We start from the raw sequence: 20,757 nt of genomic DNA, 5'->3' as shown, positions 1-20,757 counted from the left end.
TACATCCATCCCACCTTTCCCCGTCATCCAGGGCTGGCCATGAACAAGGGACCTGATGTGCCACTAAAGCTGAACCCCTCCTTTCCCCATCGATTGCCCAGCTCAGGCGCAATTCTGGCCCCTAATAAGAACCTGTCCAACTTGGAGCTCCTTGGCTAAGCTCCAGGGGCCCCCTCCAGGGCTGGGGGGTGGGGGACACTTGTTGGCAAAGGGGAAAGTTTCACCGCACATCGATCGGGTAATGGGTGGGACCATCCGCACCCCCCCTGCCCCGTATGGGTTTTGATTGACAGACCCGCCTTTTCGATCCCCTGCCACCACGTGGCTCCCGACGTCCGAGGGAGTTGGCAGCTTTGCCACGAAACCGCTCGCACGCCAGCGGCTGCACAGTCCCCGCTCCCCGCTCGGGAGGCGAGCCGCGGAGCCGGAGCAGCAGTAGCGGCGCGGGGCGCAGCAGAGCCGGGATCGGCGTCGGAAGCGGCTCCCCCACAGCCCGAGCCCGAGCCAGGCTCCTTGCCCCCTTTCTGCAGCCCCCCCCGTGCCGTGACTGGGGAGCCGCCGCGCCCGGAGGAGCCCGGGAGTCGGATGCACTTTAAGGGGTGCAGGGGGGCCAGGCAGCCAACCCGATCCCCCCTCCTCCCTTCCCCGGCTCCGGGAGGTGGCAGCTGCTGGGAAAGTCTCGCCCCACTTTGCCCCGGCGCCATGGAGCTGTCCACACTCCCCGGTGCTGAAGCCGACTCCGGATTCGTCTTCAACAGCAGCCGCCTGCGCGACTCGCCCTGGGGTCCCTTCCCCAACCAGAGCTTCAACCACACGGGCCCGGCCGGGGCCAAGGACCCCACCTCCATCATCATCGCCATCGCCATCACCGCCCTCTACTCGGTGGTGTGCGTGGTGGGGCTGCTGGGGAACGTCCTGGTCATGTACGGCATCGTCAGGTAGGGGCAGGGCTCCCACCTGGGCCAGGTGTGCGGGGGGGGGTCACCTGCACGGCTCCAGGGGGTGGGTGACACTAGGATGACATGGCGGGACAGGCGGGACAGAAGCCAGAGTAGGTGTATGTGGCTGGATATTGTGTGAGAGAGAGGGAGGGGTTGTGTACAGAATGGTGGGTGGGTGTGGGGGGTGAGTGTGCACAGAATGGCGTGGGTGGGTATGTACATAATGCTGTGTGTGTGTACAGAATGGTGTGTGAGCATTTGTGTGTGAACAGCATGGTGGTTGCGTGTACAGAATGTTGTGTGAGCGTTTGTGGTTGTGTATGTATCCAGAATGTTGCGTGAGCATTTGTGTGGGTGGGTGTATAAAACCAGCATATTAGAGTATGGTGGGGTATGTGTGAAAACTCCTATTACATGGGAGAGTGAAGCCACAGTGTGTGTGTGATAACAGAGAACTGTGTGTATGTCTGTGAAGCAACAGAGTATTGTGTGTGAATGAAAAAAAAACACTTGTGTGTGTGAGAGAGAGTGTATCTGTGTGTGTGCAGCAGGCCCTGGAGGGGAAGGAAGGTAAGGGGAGAATATACAACCCCTCATGTAACTGGTTCCAAATGCTACAAGTTCCTAGTTGTGATTCATACAGCGTTAGTGTTGAAAGCTATTGACAACAGAAGGGCTAAAACTGCCCATGCTGTATGTTGGAAGAGGTGATGGTTGGAGGTTAGCAAAATGGCAATGCCATCCTACGGTCCTGCTGTAAAAGCCAGTCCTACCAAATCAGTGCCATCAAATGTCAAGGTGATAAAATCCCTTGCTCTCAAATCTTAAAGTTGCAGAAGGAGCTGTGCATAAGAACTGTGTTCGGTATAGCTGTGTGTTGAAAGCTTCGCTGATGGTTCAGAAGAGAGGGCAGAGGGCTCAAATCCTCAGCTGGCATTTACTAGCATCGATTTGTTGAAGTCAATGGAACTACTCTGCGAGTCTGGACCACTGGGCATATTTATTTCCCAGCCAGGAAAATATGACACAGCCCTAGCTCATAAATGCATTGTTATCCTAGAGGCTATGAGTCACTGCTCACATGTGTCTGTGCTGAACCTGGAAATAAGCAAGGTGCCAATGTGGTTTTCCTTGTTATTTTTGACACAGATGAAATATACAATGGGTAGCTTTGTTAGTGGGAATTGATGCGTGCATGCAGTGAATTTCAGAATCCTCTTCAGGTTACTGAGTCTCACAGCTAAGCTGCGTGCCCTGGCTCTATATTGCAGTTATCGAATAAAACACCCTACAGGTAACGGAATGGAGATTTTCCTTATCAGTGGACAATCACTCGGATGGCTGCAGATCTCAGCCTAATGATTCTGGCTTCAGGCATAATCAAATATTATCTGGATCGAGACATGCTATTGCTCGCTATAACAGGTGAATCGCTGTGCGGTTCCCATGTCGGCGCCTGATCCAAAGCCCGTCAGTGTCAACGGGAGTCTTTTCATTGCTTTCAGTGAGCTCCGGATCAGACCCCTAGCCTGGCTCACCAGAATTCATATCAAATTGGGCCCTGGAAATTTAGAGCCAGATCCTCAGCAGTTGTTGGTGTATCTGCAGTGGCTTTCCGTGGAATTACACCTGTTTATACCACTTGAGGATCTGACCCTTAGCCTGTAAAATCTCTTTTGAGATCATGTTCTCCACAGTTCTCATTCATCCTCCCATCAGTCTCATAGCACCCCCTCACTCCTGCTCTGTCACAAGGCTCAGGAGTTCCAGGGGTCTCCTGGATGTCCACCTCGTAATGCTAACTCCCCGTCCATTCTCTTACAGTCTCAGAGCACAAGGGGCTGTGGCCACAAAATTAATGGCTTCACTCTAGGTTTCTAGCTCCTGTTGGAAGGGCAAGGACAACAATCCTGCTGCCTTGGCATAGGGAGCTTAGAAGTTCCTTTACTCAAGACAGCAATTCTGTCATCCCCTGTTTGTTCTGTAGGATGTTAGACAGTTTGCTTAAAACAAAAGCCATGTTCTTTCTGCACCCCCTACTGCTCACCATTACCCTTGTTGCACCTGATCACTGGGGCTGTCGCTCATCTGGTACCAAATTTATCTCCCTCCCACACAAATCTCCTGGGTGAGGCCTGTAATTTATTGATATCGGGCATGCAGAATCATCAAACTTGGGGCCAGATGCTGATGGCCTTACTGAAAATATCAGTGAAGTAATGCACTCTTCAGGGCTAGGGTAGCAGCATCCAGTCCTGAGGTTATAGAAAAGTCAGTATATTTTAGCAGATAAATTTTGCACTGCCTCCAACTTCTCCCTTGGCTGTTATTTATTAATTAGATTAGCTGTAGTCATATTACTGTAGCATCCAGGAGCCCTGGTCATGGAGAACCAACTGTGCAAGGTGATGTACACGTTTGCATGTGTGTTTTCCTCATTTGAGGGGTCTTTATCTCACCTTTTAACAGTCAGTTTCACTCATTTAGAACCTGGGGAGTGGTGAGTTGTGTACTTTGCTCTTATATGGGGTTTTTCAGCCGTGGATCTCAAAGCACTTTACCAAAGTAAGTATTAGCCCCATTTTACAGGTAGGGAAACTGAAGTATGGAGAGGTGAAATGATTTGCCTGAGGTCACACACTGATGCAGTGGCCGAACTGGGATTAGGACCCAGATCCTCAGACCCTTAGGCAAGACTGCCTCCCATTTGAGAGGCAGCCATCCGCTTGAATATTGCACTGTGCATGTTTCAGTTGCAATGTGAAACACCTACAAACCTGTCATAATTGCTCAGTCACCAGCTCCAGTATAACCAGGCCTTTGATTGGCATGGTAAGACAATAGGACTGGGGATCAGTCTTGGGTAACCTCGGCAAGTAACTTAGAGCACAATTTTCAAACGAACGTGCCTAAGGGACTTAGAAGCCTATGTCCTTGGGACTTAGGTCCCTAAGACACTTAAGGCCAGATTTTCAAAGGTATTTAGGGGCACAAAGATACAGATAGGGGCCCAGGAAGAGTTAAATATCTGAAAATCTGGTCCTTGAAAGTGACTCTAAGGGACTGGTTTTCAGGTGCTCAGCACCCCCACCGCTGAAGAGTCTCAGGCACCTCTGAAAGGCAGGTCCAGGACCCCAGGTTGTTATCCATTTGCAAAATGGGGCAATGGGGCCAACATCACAGAACACTGTGTGGCTCCAATCAATATTTGTGAAGTGCTTTGAGAGTCTTGGGGAAAAAAATTGTCTAAGTGTCGTTATCAACATTACAACATGCGCATAAGAGGCTAACGATGGGTAGCAATCAGAGGTAGGAGCTAAATGAGCTGTTTATTACGTGGGCTGTCGTAAAATGGCAGCTTTCTTCCACGTTGCTTTGATTTACAATTTCCACCACAGCTGCAGAAATTAGCGGAGATTTGTCTGGTGCCTGGGTGGGAAAAGAAACCCTCTTGCTCTCAATTCATCCCACCCACCCCGTTAGTCTGAAGTGCTCATCCTGCTGATGTATGGCAACGAATTAAAGCCACAAACTTCCAGGAAGTTAACTGATTCCCATTGTTGTGGCATAAGTGGCTATTGCGAAATCTCTGGGCTTTCAGCCCCAGAGATGAAATATACCAGCAGAACCACACACTCGCGTGCGGAGCCAAAAGCCAACCTCACAGGAATTTAGCACAACTGGGCAAGATTGAATATACTCCATCAAAATCCCAACTTGTAGCTATTTTCAGTTTTCCTCTGCCAGCACATTCGGTACATAGCAACCAGCACAACCAGGTTGGTCCAGCCCAGCTTTGGCTGTGCGGGAAATCAATGGTGTGACTCACAGAAGGTAAGTAACCACAAAACACAGAGGGCATCAGAGGTGGAAGAAACTGAATGACCTGTGCCCAATCCTGCTCTCATTGAACTCAATGGGGATCACAATCCAAGCAGGCCCCTTTATAGGGAGGCTTCCGTTCTGTAGTGAAATCAGATAGGTCAGTGGGGGATTCCCTCTCCCCACCCTGTCTCAGATACAGAATTGAAAAGGATTTTTTAGGACTTGATTCTGCACCATTGGCACAGCTCACGTTGATTTCAATGGGAGCAGGCTGGGCCTGAGCCGAAGCTCTTTGAAATCCATCAAAACGCTCCCCTTTGGCTTTGACAGTAGCAAGATTGGACATTTACTGATTAGTTTTAGGGGGCTGGGGTAGGAAATGCACAGCGACGTGAAGCCTCGACTTTTGAAAGGAAGATAAAGTACAGTATGATTCAACTGCTCAGACAGTAGCTATCATGGTATGTTCTCTGCCGCATCTTAGCAAGTAAAACAACACAAGGGGGTACACTGGTGCCTGTATAATCTTTAGCCTGCCTGTCAGGTATTTTTAACCTTTGCAGCCTCCGCGAGCTGGCTGGATGGGTGGGAGGACAGACTGTGACTAACAGATCAAACTGGGCCTGCTCCAAAGTCTGGGGGGATTTTCCATTGCCTCCAACGGCCTTTGCATCAGGCACATACTGAAAAGCGAATTAAACCATCAAAGCTCTGCTAGAGACATATCCCATTGCAGCGTCATTGTGAAGCATGCACATTATTGGCTTTTTAGATGCCTGCAGCTGGTTCAGGAAAGAATTGTCAGGAAGGGGCTCTTTAAAAATCCATAATTGTTACCCGCTACCTCTAAAGCTTAAAAATCCATCTATCTAGGTTCATATATGGAGCCTATTGCGGTGGTCTAATGACCAGTGGTCTGACACCCTAAGCGATTTAATCCATATGAAATAACCAATTGCCCATTCTACGGCACCTTCAGTCCGAGGCTCTGAAAGTGCTTTGCTCAGGGGAGCGACACAATGCACCCAGTCCCAGCCCATATGCTGAAACCAGCTGCAAAAGCGAAGACACCAGTGGCCCAAAAAGAAAAAGCACGGCCCCAGCCCTGCACGCCCTGGGCCATATTCTGCTTTCAGTTGCGCAAGTGAAGAGGCTCCACTCCAATCCATGGAGTCACTCCAGATTTACAGTGAGGGAGCTGAGGGCAGGACCAAGCCTACGCTGTACCTGAGACTCTCTTGTTGATTTCAAAGGGAATTCCATGCATCCGTGCAGGATAGGTGCTAAAGCTGCATCCAACATGCCATTCACATTCAAAGCTAACTTCAAAGCCGACTAAGGGGGGCTGGGGGACGATCCTGCATGCCCATGCAGATGAGAGGGTGAGGGGGCAGCAGGAAGGCAAAAAGAGCCTCTTCCCCCTTTTTCACGGCTGCTTGAAGGTCAGGAAGCAGGGAGGGCGGAACCTAGACCCAGGATGGCCAGCAGAGATAACCAATGGCAGGAAGGGGCACACACTGGACCATGTGTGAGAACGTAGCAGGAGTCACTAAGGCCTATGCCTTGGTTGCTCTCCCAGAACCACAGTCCCTGTTTCAGACCAAGTGAGGCCACTGGGTGAGGGCCCCGGCGCCCACCTTCTCCTCACACCCTCTTCCTCCCAGTCCTTAAATCCAGGGGCAGAACTGTGCTGGGATCCTAGGCCTGGCCCCAGTAGGGGGGACAGAATACAAGGGCTCTCCTCCTTTACTTACCCTCACAGGGGATGGAGCACCTTAGCCCTGGCATCTCCTGAGCACAGCGACAACTCCTCTCTAGTGCCACTGATGGCAGGAGAGTCCCAGGCTGGGGACCATCAGGTCCATGGCGGATGCCTCCCACCCTGGGCTAACTAGCAGAGCTGCAAGGGTGGGGACACCGCCATGCAGCCTCGGGGGTCCAAAAGGCACTGTGTCAACCTGGGGTACAAAGCTCCCACTAAGCCGTTGCCCGCTGCCGCTAGAACTGACCCAAGGATCTTGCCCATCATGGATCACTCAGTGGAAAGGCTGGAACGTCTCTGCCAAGTGCAGAATCCAGTGGCCCTTGTGCAAAAGTGGAGCCCAAAAGGTCCTTTGATGAGTGATTCTTGCCCAAGATCAGAGAAATGCGTAGGGGGAGGCTGGAGCTGTGACACGTGCTTCTAGCTGAATCAGTCAGGAGCACCCTTTGCTTTTTTTGTTCTGCATTTTTGCCATGACCATTTTCCTGACATCAGATCTTTAAAATACTCCTTGAAACAACTGGCAGCTGCATAACTGCCCTGGCGAATGTCCAGCCTTTAAAGGCACTTTCTGATATAATTGCAGAAAATTATTCTTGGCGACTTCCACTCCTGCAGGAGCCATGTGTTTCCTCTATCAGAGCCTGATGCCCAATTTGCTAAGAGAGCATGTGTGTTGCAGAGGTGGGATTCCCAGAACCATAGTGAAGGTCCTGGCAGTGTTTCTCTTTTAACCCCATATGGGCTTTCAAGGGTTTGTAACTCCTCCAACTAACCCGTAAGAAAAGGTTTCAGCCTCGGATGCACAGTTTTGAGACCGCTTTGGCCTTTTGCAAGTGGCACGAGGCTCTCAAAGGAAGAGCCGAGGAGGGTCGTTTCTAGTGGGGCTCCATGTGAAGTCCTTACTTAGGGTTCGATTGGGCCATTGCAGCTCAGCCCAGTGCTGGGGGCCCTGGAACACCTCCCTGAGCTTCCCAGGGTGTGGAAGAGAGAGCACATAAACTGCTGCACCCTTAGGATACCACCTGTTCCTCTCATACCCAAAGGCTCCACTAGCTGGCTCAAGGGAGCGGCAGGGCCACCCAGAGGATTCAGGGGGCCTGGGGTCTTTGGCAGCAGGAGGGCCCCCACTTCAGCAGTAATTTGGTGGTGGGGGATCCTTCCGCTCCAGGACCCGCCACCGAAGTGCCCCAAAGACCGCGGCGGGGTTCCCCCACAGCCGAATTGCTGCCGAAGACCCGGCACTTCAGCGGCGGGTCCCGGGGCGGAAGGACCCAACACTGCCGAATTGCCGCCAAACACCTGGAGCGGAAGAAGCTCCGAGGGCCTGGGCCCCGCAAGAATTTTCCGGGGACTCCGGAGCAAGTGAAGGACCCTGCTCCAGGGGCCCCGAAAAACTCTCGTGGGGGCCCCTGTGGGGCCCAGGGCCTGGGTCAAATTGCCCCACTTGCCCTCCCTCTGGGCGGCGCTGAGGAGCAGGGAGAGGGAAGGAAAGTTATGGCTCCGCCTACATTCTAGTTCCGCCCTGTCCCCTTGGAGATTACAGCCATGGATCTGCCTACTTTCCACCCAGGTCCCCTTGGAGGCATCCCAGGGGTATTATTAGGGAACAGTCCCTCTGTTCCACACTGAATGCAGTGATGCCGCCTACAACAAACCCACGGAAGTCTAGCCAGATTCCAGCCCTTTGCTTTACTCGGCCCTTACCGGGTCTCTTACCAGCTTCCAGGAGGGTTTCTCTGAGGACAGCCCAGTCGGTCGAAATCTGCCCAGTTCGCTCGCCACCTCGTTAAATACTGAGCATTTCTAGGAGCGGGGATGCCATCCGCTTCAGAAATAGCTCCTCCTGCAGGTGTGGGTGTGGAACTAGGCACCCACCCACACATGCACACACATGCATGGCTGTGCAGAAACACGCCGACACATGCATCAATGCACAGACACACCCGGGCACACACGATACACGTGTCGTCACAGCCCTGGTCAAGCTCCCTCTGCTGTGTTTGGATCCCACCACTGGACCCAGGTGCTTTTGCCACCGCAGGCACGTGTTTGGTGCGCTGGTGCCCGGAACAGCCCTGACACTAATGGCCCAGTTTGCAAAGACACTCAGCGAGCCACTGAAGTCAGTGGGAGCTGTAGGTGATCATCTCTTTTGAAAGTCAGGCCATCTCTGTATTAGCTACCCATGCTTCTTCCCCTACGACGATTCTCAGGTTGCAGGGTGCACAGAGTCTTGGGTTTAGCATACTCTGGGGGTGAGAATCAGCATCCTTGTGAATCTGACTGTGATTTGAACAGGACGCAGTGGGACAGCCTGAAATTATTCCCCTAAAACCTCCTCGTTCACCCCATTCTTGTATCAGCCCAGTGACAATCATCCTTCTCCGTGTCATGAAAACTGCTCCTTGTGGGTGGCCTTCGCCGCAGACCGTTTCCTGTCATTGGGTGGGCGCTTTGAGTCTGACGTGTTGGACGCTAAGCCAGTTCGCCAGCTTTAAATCTCCGGTGGCAAAGAGCGTCATGAGTATGTGCTCGGCGGCGGCAGCTGCTGCTCTGAGTCAGCTAAGCCAGCTGAGTCTCCGACCCAGTGACTGTGTTGCAGGAATGGGCCAAAGAGCTCCTTGTGTACAGCCTCAGTGGGCTACTGATCCCCAAAGTCAATGGGAAGTCAGATGGGCCAGATAGCACAGGTTCGGGAGACGCCACTGGGTATGCCTGGTAGAAAAGACATCGACCCTAAAGGAAGCTGCAATCATGAAGGAGGCACATCCATTCCTCTGCACCTGGCTATACGGGTGGTCTGGACCCTGGGGAGACGCACCGAATCCTGCACTCTCCAGAGACCACAGAGCTGCTGTGACCCTAACCCAGCCCTTCTGCAGGGGGAGGGTGGGAGAATCCACAGAACAGCCGCTCCTCCAGCCTGGCCCAGGCCTCTCCTCCACCTGATGCCTCCTCTATCTCAGCTCCCTTCCTGCGGGGACAGTTTTGTGGCTGGTATAATTAGGTGGGGCTTGGTTGCGCTTGCTTACACCAGAGCTGAGTTTGGCCCAGAGTGTTGAGCAGGCTGCTCACAATTTGCAGAGATATATTGATCCCCAGGTAATGAGTCAAATAACGCGGAACGGGAAACAATAATTAACACATAGATAGAGGAAATGAAGACAAGTGTTTATAAGCATCTCCAAACACCTCAGGAATATGTAAACAGCGGCTTTCAACTTGTTTGGATTCATGTGGTACCTAGATACAGATAGAAATTTGCCCTGGTGTCCTAGAGCAAAACATTTTCCCAACCGCCCGCTGTTGGCAAGGCTAGAGAGATGGGATAGTCTTTGTTGATTCTAGCTTCAGTTTCCACCTCTACCACAGACTGTCTGTGTGACCCTGGGGGATGTCACATGGGGCCAGATTCTCAAGTGCTGTGCATCCACGGTTGGAGCCTGATTTTCAAAATAATCAGCCTACCTGGCTCTTAGAATCACAGAATATCAGGGTTGGAAGGAACTTCAGGAGGTATCTAGTCCAACCCCGTGCTCAAAGCAGGACCAACCCCAACCCAATCATCCCAGCCAGGGCTTTGTCAAGCCTGACCTTAAAAACTTCTAAGGAAGGAGATTCCACCACCTCCCTACGTAACCCATTCCAGTGCTTCACCACCCTCCTAGTGAAAAGGTTTTTTCCTAATATCCAACCTAGACCTCCCCCATTGCAACTCTTACCTAGCGCTTTTCCCCACTAACACAACCACGCCTCCTGAGTCCCAGCCCAGCGCTCTATCCACTAGGCCATCCTGCCTCCAGAATAAACAGCGCTCCAGCGGTGTGGCCCAGGAGTTGAACCCGAGTCAGCTACTGGGAAAGAAGCGCTGCACCCTCCGCAAAGGGAGGAACCAAAGTAAAGCCAACCCTCTGCTCTCATTTGCACTAGTGATGTAAAGAGTTTGCTTAGGTCAACAAAGACAAATGCTTTACTCACCAGACAGCAGGCTGGGAACTTGCTGCTTTATTCCACGGCAGCCCAACAGAGCCTGGGGGAGAAGGGAGTGTTCTCACTCACACACCAGCAAGCAAGGGAAGGGTGGAGCATGGTGCCATCCCATAATGCTCTGGGTAACCCTAGCCTGACCAGTGTAGAACCACTGTCTTCCCTGGGCTTACCCCTGCTTGGCACTGGTGTGCGAGAAACCAGAGCTGCGCAAAGAGGGACAGACCCTCATTTGGGAGGGACAGATCCTCAGAGGGACAGATCCTCTTTCTTTCACACCCAAGGTGCTAGTATTTTACCCCAGCGTTGCACAGGGGTAAATGGCTGCTCAGGGCAGAGGTGGCCAGAACCGGGCCCTGCTAGTTTTTAAGCCGCAGCATTTTAAACCAAAGGTGACTTTTAGAACTGCCATTCCGGGCTGGGCTCACCTGAAGCCCTTTCGTTACTTACCTCTAAGAACAGGCACAAGCCATGCAAGAATCCTTCCTCCCACTTTGCCACTAACCTTTCACTCTAACCGGGAAGGACCACTTTCGGAGGGGGGGCGGGGCGCAGCGCTTAGCTTTTCCCCTGTCTCTGGGCAAGCCTGAGGCTTTAATGGTGACAAAACATCCACTGGTTTTCTTTCCTCCTTCCCGTGGGATTCGGCAGCCTTCCTGTTCCCTTTTTCACAGGCCTAAAGTCTGTTTCATTCTGACACTTCAATCCACTGCCAATTCGCTGCCTCTTTAGCCCGGCTGGTGTAGCAGCTGGAGCAGGGTTCGTGTGCCCCTCTCATAAATGCAGACTCGTTGTGATTTCCACCTGGGGGATCAGAAGAGAACCCCTGACTGGATTATCCAGCCCTCTGAGGCAGGGATATGGCCCATACGTCTGCACTGAGTCTTTTCTGCGCTACGACAATCCTATTGATCATAGCGATTTCTCCCTTTACAGCTTACCCCTGCACTTTAAAGGCGTTGATGTGCTTGTTTGAAATGCTTTGCGTTAATCAAAGGGTTAGTTGTCTCCACACCTAGTACATGTGGGTTCATTAGAACACTCGGGGCCAAATTAATCATGGGTGTAACTCTCGGTGAACTCAGGGAAGGACCATCTGGGATTGCCTGTCACGGTCCCAGGCACCTCTCAATCTGGCAGCAAGGACAGGTGTCTACATGAGATGACACAAGTGATGTTAACGTTCTAGCTTCACAGCTCGCACTTGGGTTTAATTAGTGAGGGCGGCTTTGTCTGAGCCCAGCGCAGCAGGGAGGTGCGTTGAAAAGTTGTGCTTCGCACTGGCTTGAAATGGACTTCTGTCTGGAAGATGGTTTAGGCTCCTGTTCTATCTTGCCCTTAAGTGTTTGCCATCGTGGGTTTGACTAGAAATAAAGGCTGCTTTGTGATTCTTCCCTACACAGCAGCTCCTCGGTAGGCTTAGGGAGCGCCATGTTTCTCCTGTCCCACCCAAAAAAGTCACATCTTTTCCCCCCTCTTGGAAACAATGGGGCACCCGACCTTCAGTCCTTGTAATTTACTAACATCAGAGGGAGTCAGCTGTTTCCAGGTACCCCGCCAGGCCATTATCTTTGAATGATATGAAATGACTTGCATGGCCTGGGGTAATGCACAGATCAAGGAGGGTGGGACACATGGTAGCTAGGGGCATATACCGGACACAGAAAGGGTTAAAAGTGAAGTGAATGAAAGCAATCGACCTGCCATGCCTTGGGAAGTCACCGTCCCCGGAGGAAATACTTAGTTCACTCAGGGATCTAGTCGCCTCTCCCTACGCAGAGGTATGTCCCCATCCATACTATGGGAGTGCTGGGCCTGGTGGGAAGGTAACCAGGGTGTTTTGTGTTCCTGTACCCTCCACCCCCAGGGTGTTTCAAGGGTTGGCTAGCATGGCCGTGTGGTCTAGTTGTCCAACTAGCAGGCTGTGCGCTTGGACTGCCTGAGATCTAATTCAGGCTCTTCCGCTGCCCTGCCTGCATGGCCGGTGAGCGCATCATATGGCTCCTGTGTGTAACGTCAGCAGTTCGGCCCACCTCCAAGGGGGACCGACTGATGCTCTAGAAGAGGAAAGAGCACCTCAAGGTTGAGTTATAGGATCTGTCCCTGGCTTTGCTAGACGTCCCATGTGCAAGTTGGGCAAGTTGGGCCTTGGGCATCCCTTGGGCAAGTTGCTTAATCTTCCCAGGCCTCAGTTCTCCAGCTGTGAAGTAGAGATGATGCTAACACCAATGATACTTCCTTTGTGAGGTGCCTCCTTAGACTAGAAGCCCTTTGGACTCTCTCATTCAGTGTACACACAAGGGCTAGCACAATAGGGCCCTCATCTTGGCTATGGCTTCTCAGCATGACAGTGAGATTAGTTATTCATCACCATCGTCATCCCTGCCCAACTGAGGCGTTGTAGAGATTTAACAGGGGTTCTGCACTTTGAACATGGGTGAGGAGCACTCAGGATTAAGGGATGACTTTCTGATGAGAGAACACATTAGCGGCTCACCCACTGCCACAGCACACAAGTGGATCTTTTTCTGTGTGGATAAAGGAGGCTCCATAACATACCTGCAGCCCTCCGCAGAAAGAAACTGGGGCCATTCTTGCACCCCAGGCTTGGGCCAGCCGCAACATCAAGTTCACTAGGGAAGAGTATGTAAGGAGTTACTTGCCTGTGGTGTGTCTTTGCAGCAGGAGGATACCCAGATACCAGACCCACACCACAGCCACCACATGACGGGGCCAGGCCGCCAACCAGTTAGTCCCCAGGCTGTGGTACACATCACTAATCAGGAAAGGCAAGGGCCCTGTTGTTACTTTGAAACAGGAAGGGCAAGATGCTACCATGAAGTGTCCCTTCCATTCCACTCCTGCTACCCTGGACCATCTGGCCCACTGGTGACAGAACAAATCATGAAACATAACATACATAGCTGACCCTGCCTAAGCCTCTGGTGCCTACCTATCCATAAAACTCCATTTTCATGGTCCAGCTCATACACTTCCCAAGGTTGCAATGACCCCCTTCCTGGGCAGTCATGAGAACCGAACACCAATCACACCTCTTCTCCACTTCAGGCAGGACTGGTTTGCAGCATGCCCCTGTGGTGAACAGACTCGGCAGCTCTCAAACCAACTGGGGAAGCGAATTCCAAGGTCAAGAACACTTGGCCAAGACCAGACTGGGGCTGGCTGTAGCTCTTTCTGAATGCCGAGAGCTTCATAGATTCCACAGTTCAGAACCTTGAAGACCTTGGAATCCTTTAGACTATTTAGGGTTCTAGATTTTGCCTCATGCTGGAACCCGACCTTTTCGACCTTCTGAGGGTGGCATCCCATAATTTAAAGGGCAAAAGAAAAAAAAAATTTCATTCATGTTCTGAAAATTCTCAACGTTTCGTGAGGGACCCAGGACCTCATCCCAGGTGCCGTTATGAAAATGGCTAATTGCATTTGTTTCTACATGTTTAATAGGCATTGGAACAATCTGCAACCAGGAAAGAGCATCTCGGTGGTCAGTGCAGAATGTGGTGAGAAGGCAAAACTCTTGAGCTCTGTTCCAGGACCTGCTAGCTGTTGGCTGCATTGATTTTGTATAAACTGCTTAATCTCTCAGGCCAGAATTTTCAGAAGAGCTCAGCTCTCATTTAGGCATCTAAATAAATACCCAGATTTTAGACATCCTGAACAGTGCTTTGAAATAAGCAGCTAAATTATGCTGGCGTCTCAATAAGCAGGCAGATATTCAAAAGACATCAGCACATCGGGTGCACGTTAAGTGCTGAGCACTTCTGAAAAGCTATCTGTGTAACAGAAGGGGCTGCTATATACAAGGAAAACCTGACCCAGAGCTCTTCTGGAAATGTGTCCCTGTATGCCTCAGTTTTCCTGCTCTAAAATGGTCGACAAATCATGTTATTCTGGGCTCTAGTATATAAAGTTTGTAAAGTCTTTGGGAAAACTTAGGTGAAAAAAAGCTACAATTGCAATGAAATATTATTAAGCATAATGTTTCAGCATGCTAGTTCCCTTAGGTAGCTGAATGGATTTCTGCATGCAATCTGGTAGAAAACAAAACTGAGAAGAAAGAAAGAAAGAAAGAAAAGCAGCCAGCCATATGAAGAAGCTTGCCTAACTGCCTCTCTAGCTGCAGAGACAGATTAAATTGGTTTAATCTGAAACGAGGCCTTGTCTGAAAGACTTTTCATGCATTATTACCTTATCTTCCTTTGAATTCTCAAAGCAATTGCTTTTCTCGCCAATCTAGCTACAGAAATGATTATTACCTCCTTGTTCAGCTAATGGGATTAGAACCTGGGCAGGGTCTGAACTTTATTCCACTCATTCCTAATGAGAGCCCCAATTCAGCCAAGTACCTGAGTGTGGGTGTGATTTTAAGGAAACCACTTAAGCACGTATTTAAGGCTATGGGCTTGTCTACACTGGCAAGACTAAAGTGCTGCCGCGGCAGCACTTTAATGTGACTTGTGCAGTCGCAGCAGAGAGCTCCCTCAGTGCTCTAAAAAAACCACCTCCACGAGGGGCGCAGCTCCCAGCACCAGTGCACTGTTTACACTGGTGCTTTACAGCGCTGAAACTTGCTGAGCTCGGGGGGGGGGGGTGTTTTTTCACAGTCTACACTACAAAGATAAACCAACCTATGTTACCTCTTGTCTACCCTGGCAATTTACAGCGCTGCCACTTTCTTGCTGCCATCCCAGCGCTGGTAGCTACGCCCCTTGTGAAGGTTGTTTTTTCAGAGAGCTGGAGTAGAGCACTTTAGCGTTGCCAGTGTAGAATAGCCCTTAGGTTAACTTACAGCCACTGTATTAATCACTGAGGTGGCTCGTGTCCACATTACCTTCCTTCTTTCGGTGGTACCCATCCTCACCAGGAGCGGTTCCACCGACTTGTCAGAGAAAAACATAGTTCTCACTCTCCGGCTGGGCGCAGCAAAGTAGATATTTTATTATCTCTAGTAATTGCATGGAGGGAAAGAGCTAAACAGGTCTCTCTGCAGGTAAACAATCACAGCAAGCTTTTATACCTATTATTACATACAATAACGAGCAACAGCTGCATTTTGTTTATACATTGGTCATCCTGATATCTTATTTTTCTCACTTCTATTTAGACTCTAGTCTACATTCCATATTTATCTACACAAGGTCACAACAACTCACGCAGTTCTTTCCCACTCACCTCACACAATCCTCGCTTCTATAAGCCTCGCGTTATTAGGGTAATAGCTGGCCTGACTCTTGCTCGCAGAAGAGACTGTTTGCATTGAAATCCCCTTCAAATCCCTGTCAGTTCTTGCTCTACTTCCTCTGCTGAAGAGGGGCAGCGTGGAGGACTGAGCTCCAGGGATCTCGGCTTCACGCAGATCCCCACTGCTGCCCGCTGGGGTTTCTTGCCTCCAGCCGGGAGATAAAACACACAGAATTCGGTCGGCTGCCCTGCTCCAGTAGGGTTCTCAGCAGGGAGCCCAGGCAGCAGCCAGCAGAAGCCGGGAGCCTGGTTTGGAAACCCAACAGCAGCCTAGCTTGTGAGCCAGATTTCTTGTCAATTTCATGGCTCCTGGAGCTGTGAAATCAACAAGAATGACAGCCCACAGGGATGGAAGGAAGGCAGGGTCTACACAGATGCTGCATCAGCCTAACTAAACCAACATAAGCCCTACGCCTCTCGTTGAAGTGGTTTTATTATGCCAACATAGCAGGGGAGTTACATCGTCCGGAGGAGCATTTCAGTACATAAACCACCACTGTTTTGTCAACAAAAGCCAATTTTTGTCAATAAAACTGTGTAGCGAAGACAAGGCCTTGAACTGATCCTAGATGTACCAGTGTTGAAGACCCAATCTTGCAAGGTGCCGCTCAGCAACCCCTCTGATCAGCTGTTAGGTGGCGGGTGGAAGACACTGGGGTGAGGAGGCAGAGCAGAGGCGGTAAAAGACAGAGCGAGGGTGGGGCATGTTCAGGGGAGGGGGCGGAGTGTGGGCAGGAAGAGGTGGAGCAACGGTGAGGCGGGGGGGCAGAGCAGCCACCCAGATAGAAGAAAGTCGGTGCCTGTGCTCAATGGTATTTAGGGGTCTTAATCCCATTGGTTTCAATACCTAAATACCTTTAAGGATCTGGGTCTTAGGCAGTCTCCGCACCGCACCCATCTCTCCTTGGCACTGAATAAAACTCTGATGCGCTTTAACATTTCTCCTTCCCACTGTGCCCTCAGATACACCAAGATGAAAACGGCCACCAACATTTACATCTTCAACCTGGCCCTCGCCGATGCCTTGGCGACGAGCACGCTGCCCTTCCAGAGTGCCAAATACCTGATGGAGACCTGGCCCTTCGGGGAGCTGCTCTGCAAGGTGGTCCTCTCCATCGACTACTACAACATGTTCACCAGCATCTTCACGCTGACCATGATGAGTGTGGATCGCTACATTGCCGTCTGCCACCCGGTCAAGGCCCTGGACTTCCGCACCCCAGCCAAAGCTAAGATCATCAACGTCTGCATCTGGGTCCTCTCCTCTGTGATTGGCGTGCCCATCATGGTCATGGCTGTGACCAAGTCAAAAGGCAAGTGAACGTGGGTCCCTGCTGTGATCCGTTGACGGGGGTGTACGCCATCGCCAACCAACCCTCCTGTAACAGGAGGACTGACGCTCAGGCATCGTCTACACTTGCGGTGGCTACACACCCCGGTGAAAAAGAGGTCGCATCCTCGCTGCGGTGTGTAGCCATAACGCAGCAGTGGAAGGCTCTGGCCGGGGAGTGGCAGTGGTGAAAGACTCCAGCAGCGGGGAGCTCCCAGAGCCTTTTCCCTCTGCCAAAGCTTTTCCCTGTGATAGAGAAAGGCTCCGGTTGCAGGGAGGCAGCAGGACATTATACTCCATTAATAGTGCTAAAAAAGAGGTGTAGCAGGAGGCAGGGCCAGCTCCAGGCACCAGCATCCCAAGCAGGTGCTTGGGGCGGCAATCTGCAAGGGGCGACAGCCCGTGCGTTTTTGCCCCCAAGCAGCGCGCCAAATTGCCGCTGAAGACAGAAGCTGCTGCCGAATTGCCACCGCCGCAGAAACGCACGTGCCACCCTAACGGCACATGGACTGCCCGCGCCGTCAGCAGCAGCAATTTGGCACGCTGCTTGGGGCGGCAAAAACAGTAGAGCCGGCCCTGGCTGGAGGAGGAGCTGCTTGGGCGTGTAGGGAGCCATTCAGGGTACATACCTAAGGCTCTGGCATGTCTGTAACTCTACTCACCTAACCAGTGCCTCACCGTTTACACTGCTATCTTATCCCCATGTTAGCTGGGGATACGTGTAACACACAAGTGTAGATGCAGCTTCAGGGAGGTTCAGGCTGAAGGGGAGGGATGGTGGTGCGGTGAAGGCTTTGGGCTAGGACAAAAAAGGGCTGGCTTCCAGTCTTGGCATTGCCCCAGACTCCCCCCATGCGGATCACTGAATTCCTCAGTTCCCCCCAAACCCATCCCACCGCCCCTACATGCCCTAGATCTCCCAGCGGTTCCTCTCCTGCCCTGTCTCTTAGCGAAAGTGGTTAGTTCTGATCTTGAGCAGGCTGGTTAGTAGGGGGATGTCACTGTCAATGTCCATTCGGCAGCTTCTCTGCAATGAGTCCTTGGCCTCCATTCCAGAGTACAGGCATCTGCATCACAGGGATCAATGTGACGACCAGCAGTGATCAGAGGAAGGGCTTTATTGTTACACATCTGTAGAGGCTTCTGTTTAAGAATCTCAAGGCATTTATCATTTGTACGGCAGCATGGCCCAGAAGCCCCAACTCAGGATAAAGGTCCCACTGCGCAAGGTGCTGTACACACATCAAAGGAAAAGGTGACCCCTGCCCCAAAGAGCCTGCAATCTATGCATGCTTTACAAACATTAATCAGCCCTTACAGTGTAGCATGAGACAGGTAAATAGTGTTAGACTGATTTTACAGATGGGGAAACTGAGGTACCGATAGGTGAAATGTAGCCCTCCAAAACTCAGACCAGATCCACTCTGAAGTTTGGAGCAGGCGTTTGGATCTTGTTCTTTGATGCATGCCCAGATCTCATTGAAAAACTTGCCCAAGGCCATTAAATGTGTCAGTGGCAGAGTTTTGGAAAGCCCCAGTTGTAATTGCAAACAACAATTCTCCATTAGTTTTCATGAAGTTTACAGATCAAGTACATTCTCATCTGAACATTAACACACACTTTCGATCTAGGTCATTACAGGGATATACATAAAGTAATGCGATAGCAATCCACAGATTGTAGATAAGTGAAGACAATACCATTAACGGTTCCTTTGAACTAACACACAAGTGACCTGGCCTAATTACATTACAATACCTTTTGACACTCCTTGGATTTCTATTAGCATATGAGTGAATTAGCCTGCAGCCCTGTCCTGAGCTGGCACCTGGGTAGACAGCATCACACCAAGTCACCAGCACTAACCACTAGGCAGCACTCCATCTCTGAAGCACTCTGTTTAGCCAGCATTAAATCAAACCAAGCGCAAATGTTAGGAATTTAGCTGGATCTGTTAGGAAACTGACAGGTGCCAAGGTTGGAAGCTGCACGCACACAGACAAAGCTGTCTGCTGAAAATGGGTGCCCGGTGGGCTGCACAAAGGATTGTGGGGGTGGCAAATTTGAGATAGTCTAAGTATTTGAATACAATAGGAGATGCAGCATGCAAATAAGGCCCTATTGTATGCAAAAGCAGGCTCCTACTCTGGTGCAAATTAGGCCTGTTGAATTCAACTGCAGTTCCAATTATCCTGCAGATGTGATCCCCCTTGGTGTAGGACTGTCAGGAACATTTAATTATGTTGATGTAGAAACATGTCTTAATAAGCAGAGGGGGCTATAAATGCACCCCTGGGGCAGCTGATTAAGGGGGTATTCCTCTGCCTCTGGCTCTCTCTCCCACCTATCCACCACTCTCCCTTACCCTCTCTCCCCTGCAGATGATATTGTGCTCTGCATGCTCCAATTCCCCGAACCCACCATGTACTGGGACACGGTGACCAAGATCTGCGTGTTCATCTTCGCCTTCATGGTGCCTATCCTGGTCATCACCATCTGCTATGGGCTCATGATCCTTCGCCTCAAGAACGTCCGCCTCCTCTCGGGCTCCAAGGAGAAGGACCGCAATCTGCGCCGCATCACCCGCATGGTACTGGTGGTGGTAGCGGCCTTCATCATCTGCTGGACGCCCATCCACATTTTCGTCATCGTCTGGACGCTGGTGGACATAGACAAGAAGAACCCCTACGTGGTGGCCAGCTTGCACTTCTGCATCGCCCTGGGTTACACCAACAGCAGCCTCAACCCCGTCCTCTACGCCTTCCTGGACGAGAACTTCAAAAGGTGTTTCCGGGAGTTCTGCCTGCCCTTCCGGTCCCGGATGGAGCAGAACAGCTTCTCCCGGGCAAGGAACACCACGCGGGAGCGCATCTCCACCTGCACCCCTTCCGAAGTCCTCAATAAGCCAGCATGACTAGACATGGACAGCCACCAGCGGGGTTCCCGTGGCCGCAGAGGGGAGGAACTGCTCTCGGAGGTGACTCAGGTCACCACCACAGAATTCTAGTGGAGGTGGCTGGAGGCGAGCAGGCAGGGGTGGGGGACTCTTAAAAAATATATATATTTGCAAATGCTTGATTTTCCATCAAGACACCGGGGTGATGGGGAATTGGGCAGGGAGCAGGGGAGTCACAAAGCAACAGATTCCTGGCTGAACATTTCTAAGAACTGCAGAAAAACAAACCTCCGCATCAGATGGGGAATGAGGAGGATCCACAGGCTACAAACATGTCAGACGACCACCAAACCTGCACCACAAGACAGCCTGGAGAGGAACAGCCCTGGAGCCCTCCCTGCCATCACCATGGCCCCCCTGCCCCGCCATGAGGAAGGGCAGGATGGGGGAACCTGCCACTGCCTTCATGGGAGTGGGGCCGCTTCTTTAGCTCTCAGCTGATGTAAAAGCCCAGGTGCCCTTTGAACGCAGGTCGGCAGGATGCAAACTGCAAAGCTGCAACCCTGTGAAGTCTTGTGCTGTTGAAGAGTCGGGTTTTGTTCCCCTGACACCAGCAGGTGGCGACGGTGGAGAGAAACCTCCGCCAGCTGTGAGCAAGTGGCGCATGGCGCTCTGGGTCCCATGCAAGGTAGAACTGGCATTCTCCAGCAGCCCAAGGACTCTGGGGAGGAGCCCTGTGCTTTTTTTGTG

The 20,757-nt window shown here is 51.4% G+C and overlaps 1 protein-coding gene across 1 annotated transcript; it reads left to right on the top strand.

Moving 5' to 3' along the window:
- The first annotated feature begins 566 nt into the window (after window positions 1-566).
- OPRD1 (opioid receptor delta 1) lies at window positions 567-20,174 on the top strand. Its single transcript, XM_050932077.1, has 3 exons — window positions 567-938; window positions 16,744-17,093; window positions 19,493-20,174. Exons 1-3 carry the CDS (start codon window positions 586-588, stop codon window positions 20,023-20,025), a joined length of 1,236 nt encoding a protein of 411 aa, XP_050788034.1. The 5' UTR covers window positions 567-585; the 3' UTR covers window positions 20,026-20,174.
- The last annotated feature ends 583 nt before the right edge of the window (window positions 20,175-20,757 follow it).

The sequence above is a fragment of the Gopherus flavomarginatus genome, chromosome 22, assembly GCF_025201925.1.
Source record: "Gopherus flavomarginatus isolate rGopFla2 chromosome 22, rGopFla2.mat.asm, whole genome shotgun sequence".
In the NCBI taxonomy this organism is placed as follows: Eukaryota; Metazoa; Chordata; order Testudines; family Testudinidae; genus Gopherus; species Gopherus flavomarginatus.
This window is presented reverse-complemented; position numbering and strand designations above follow the sequence as displayed.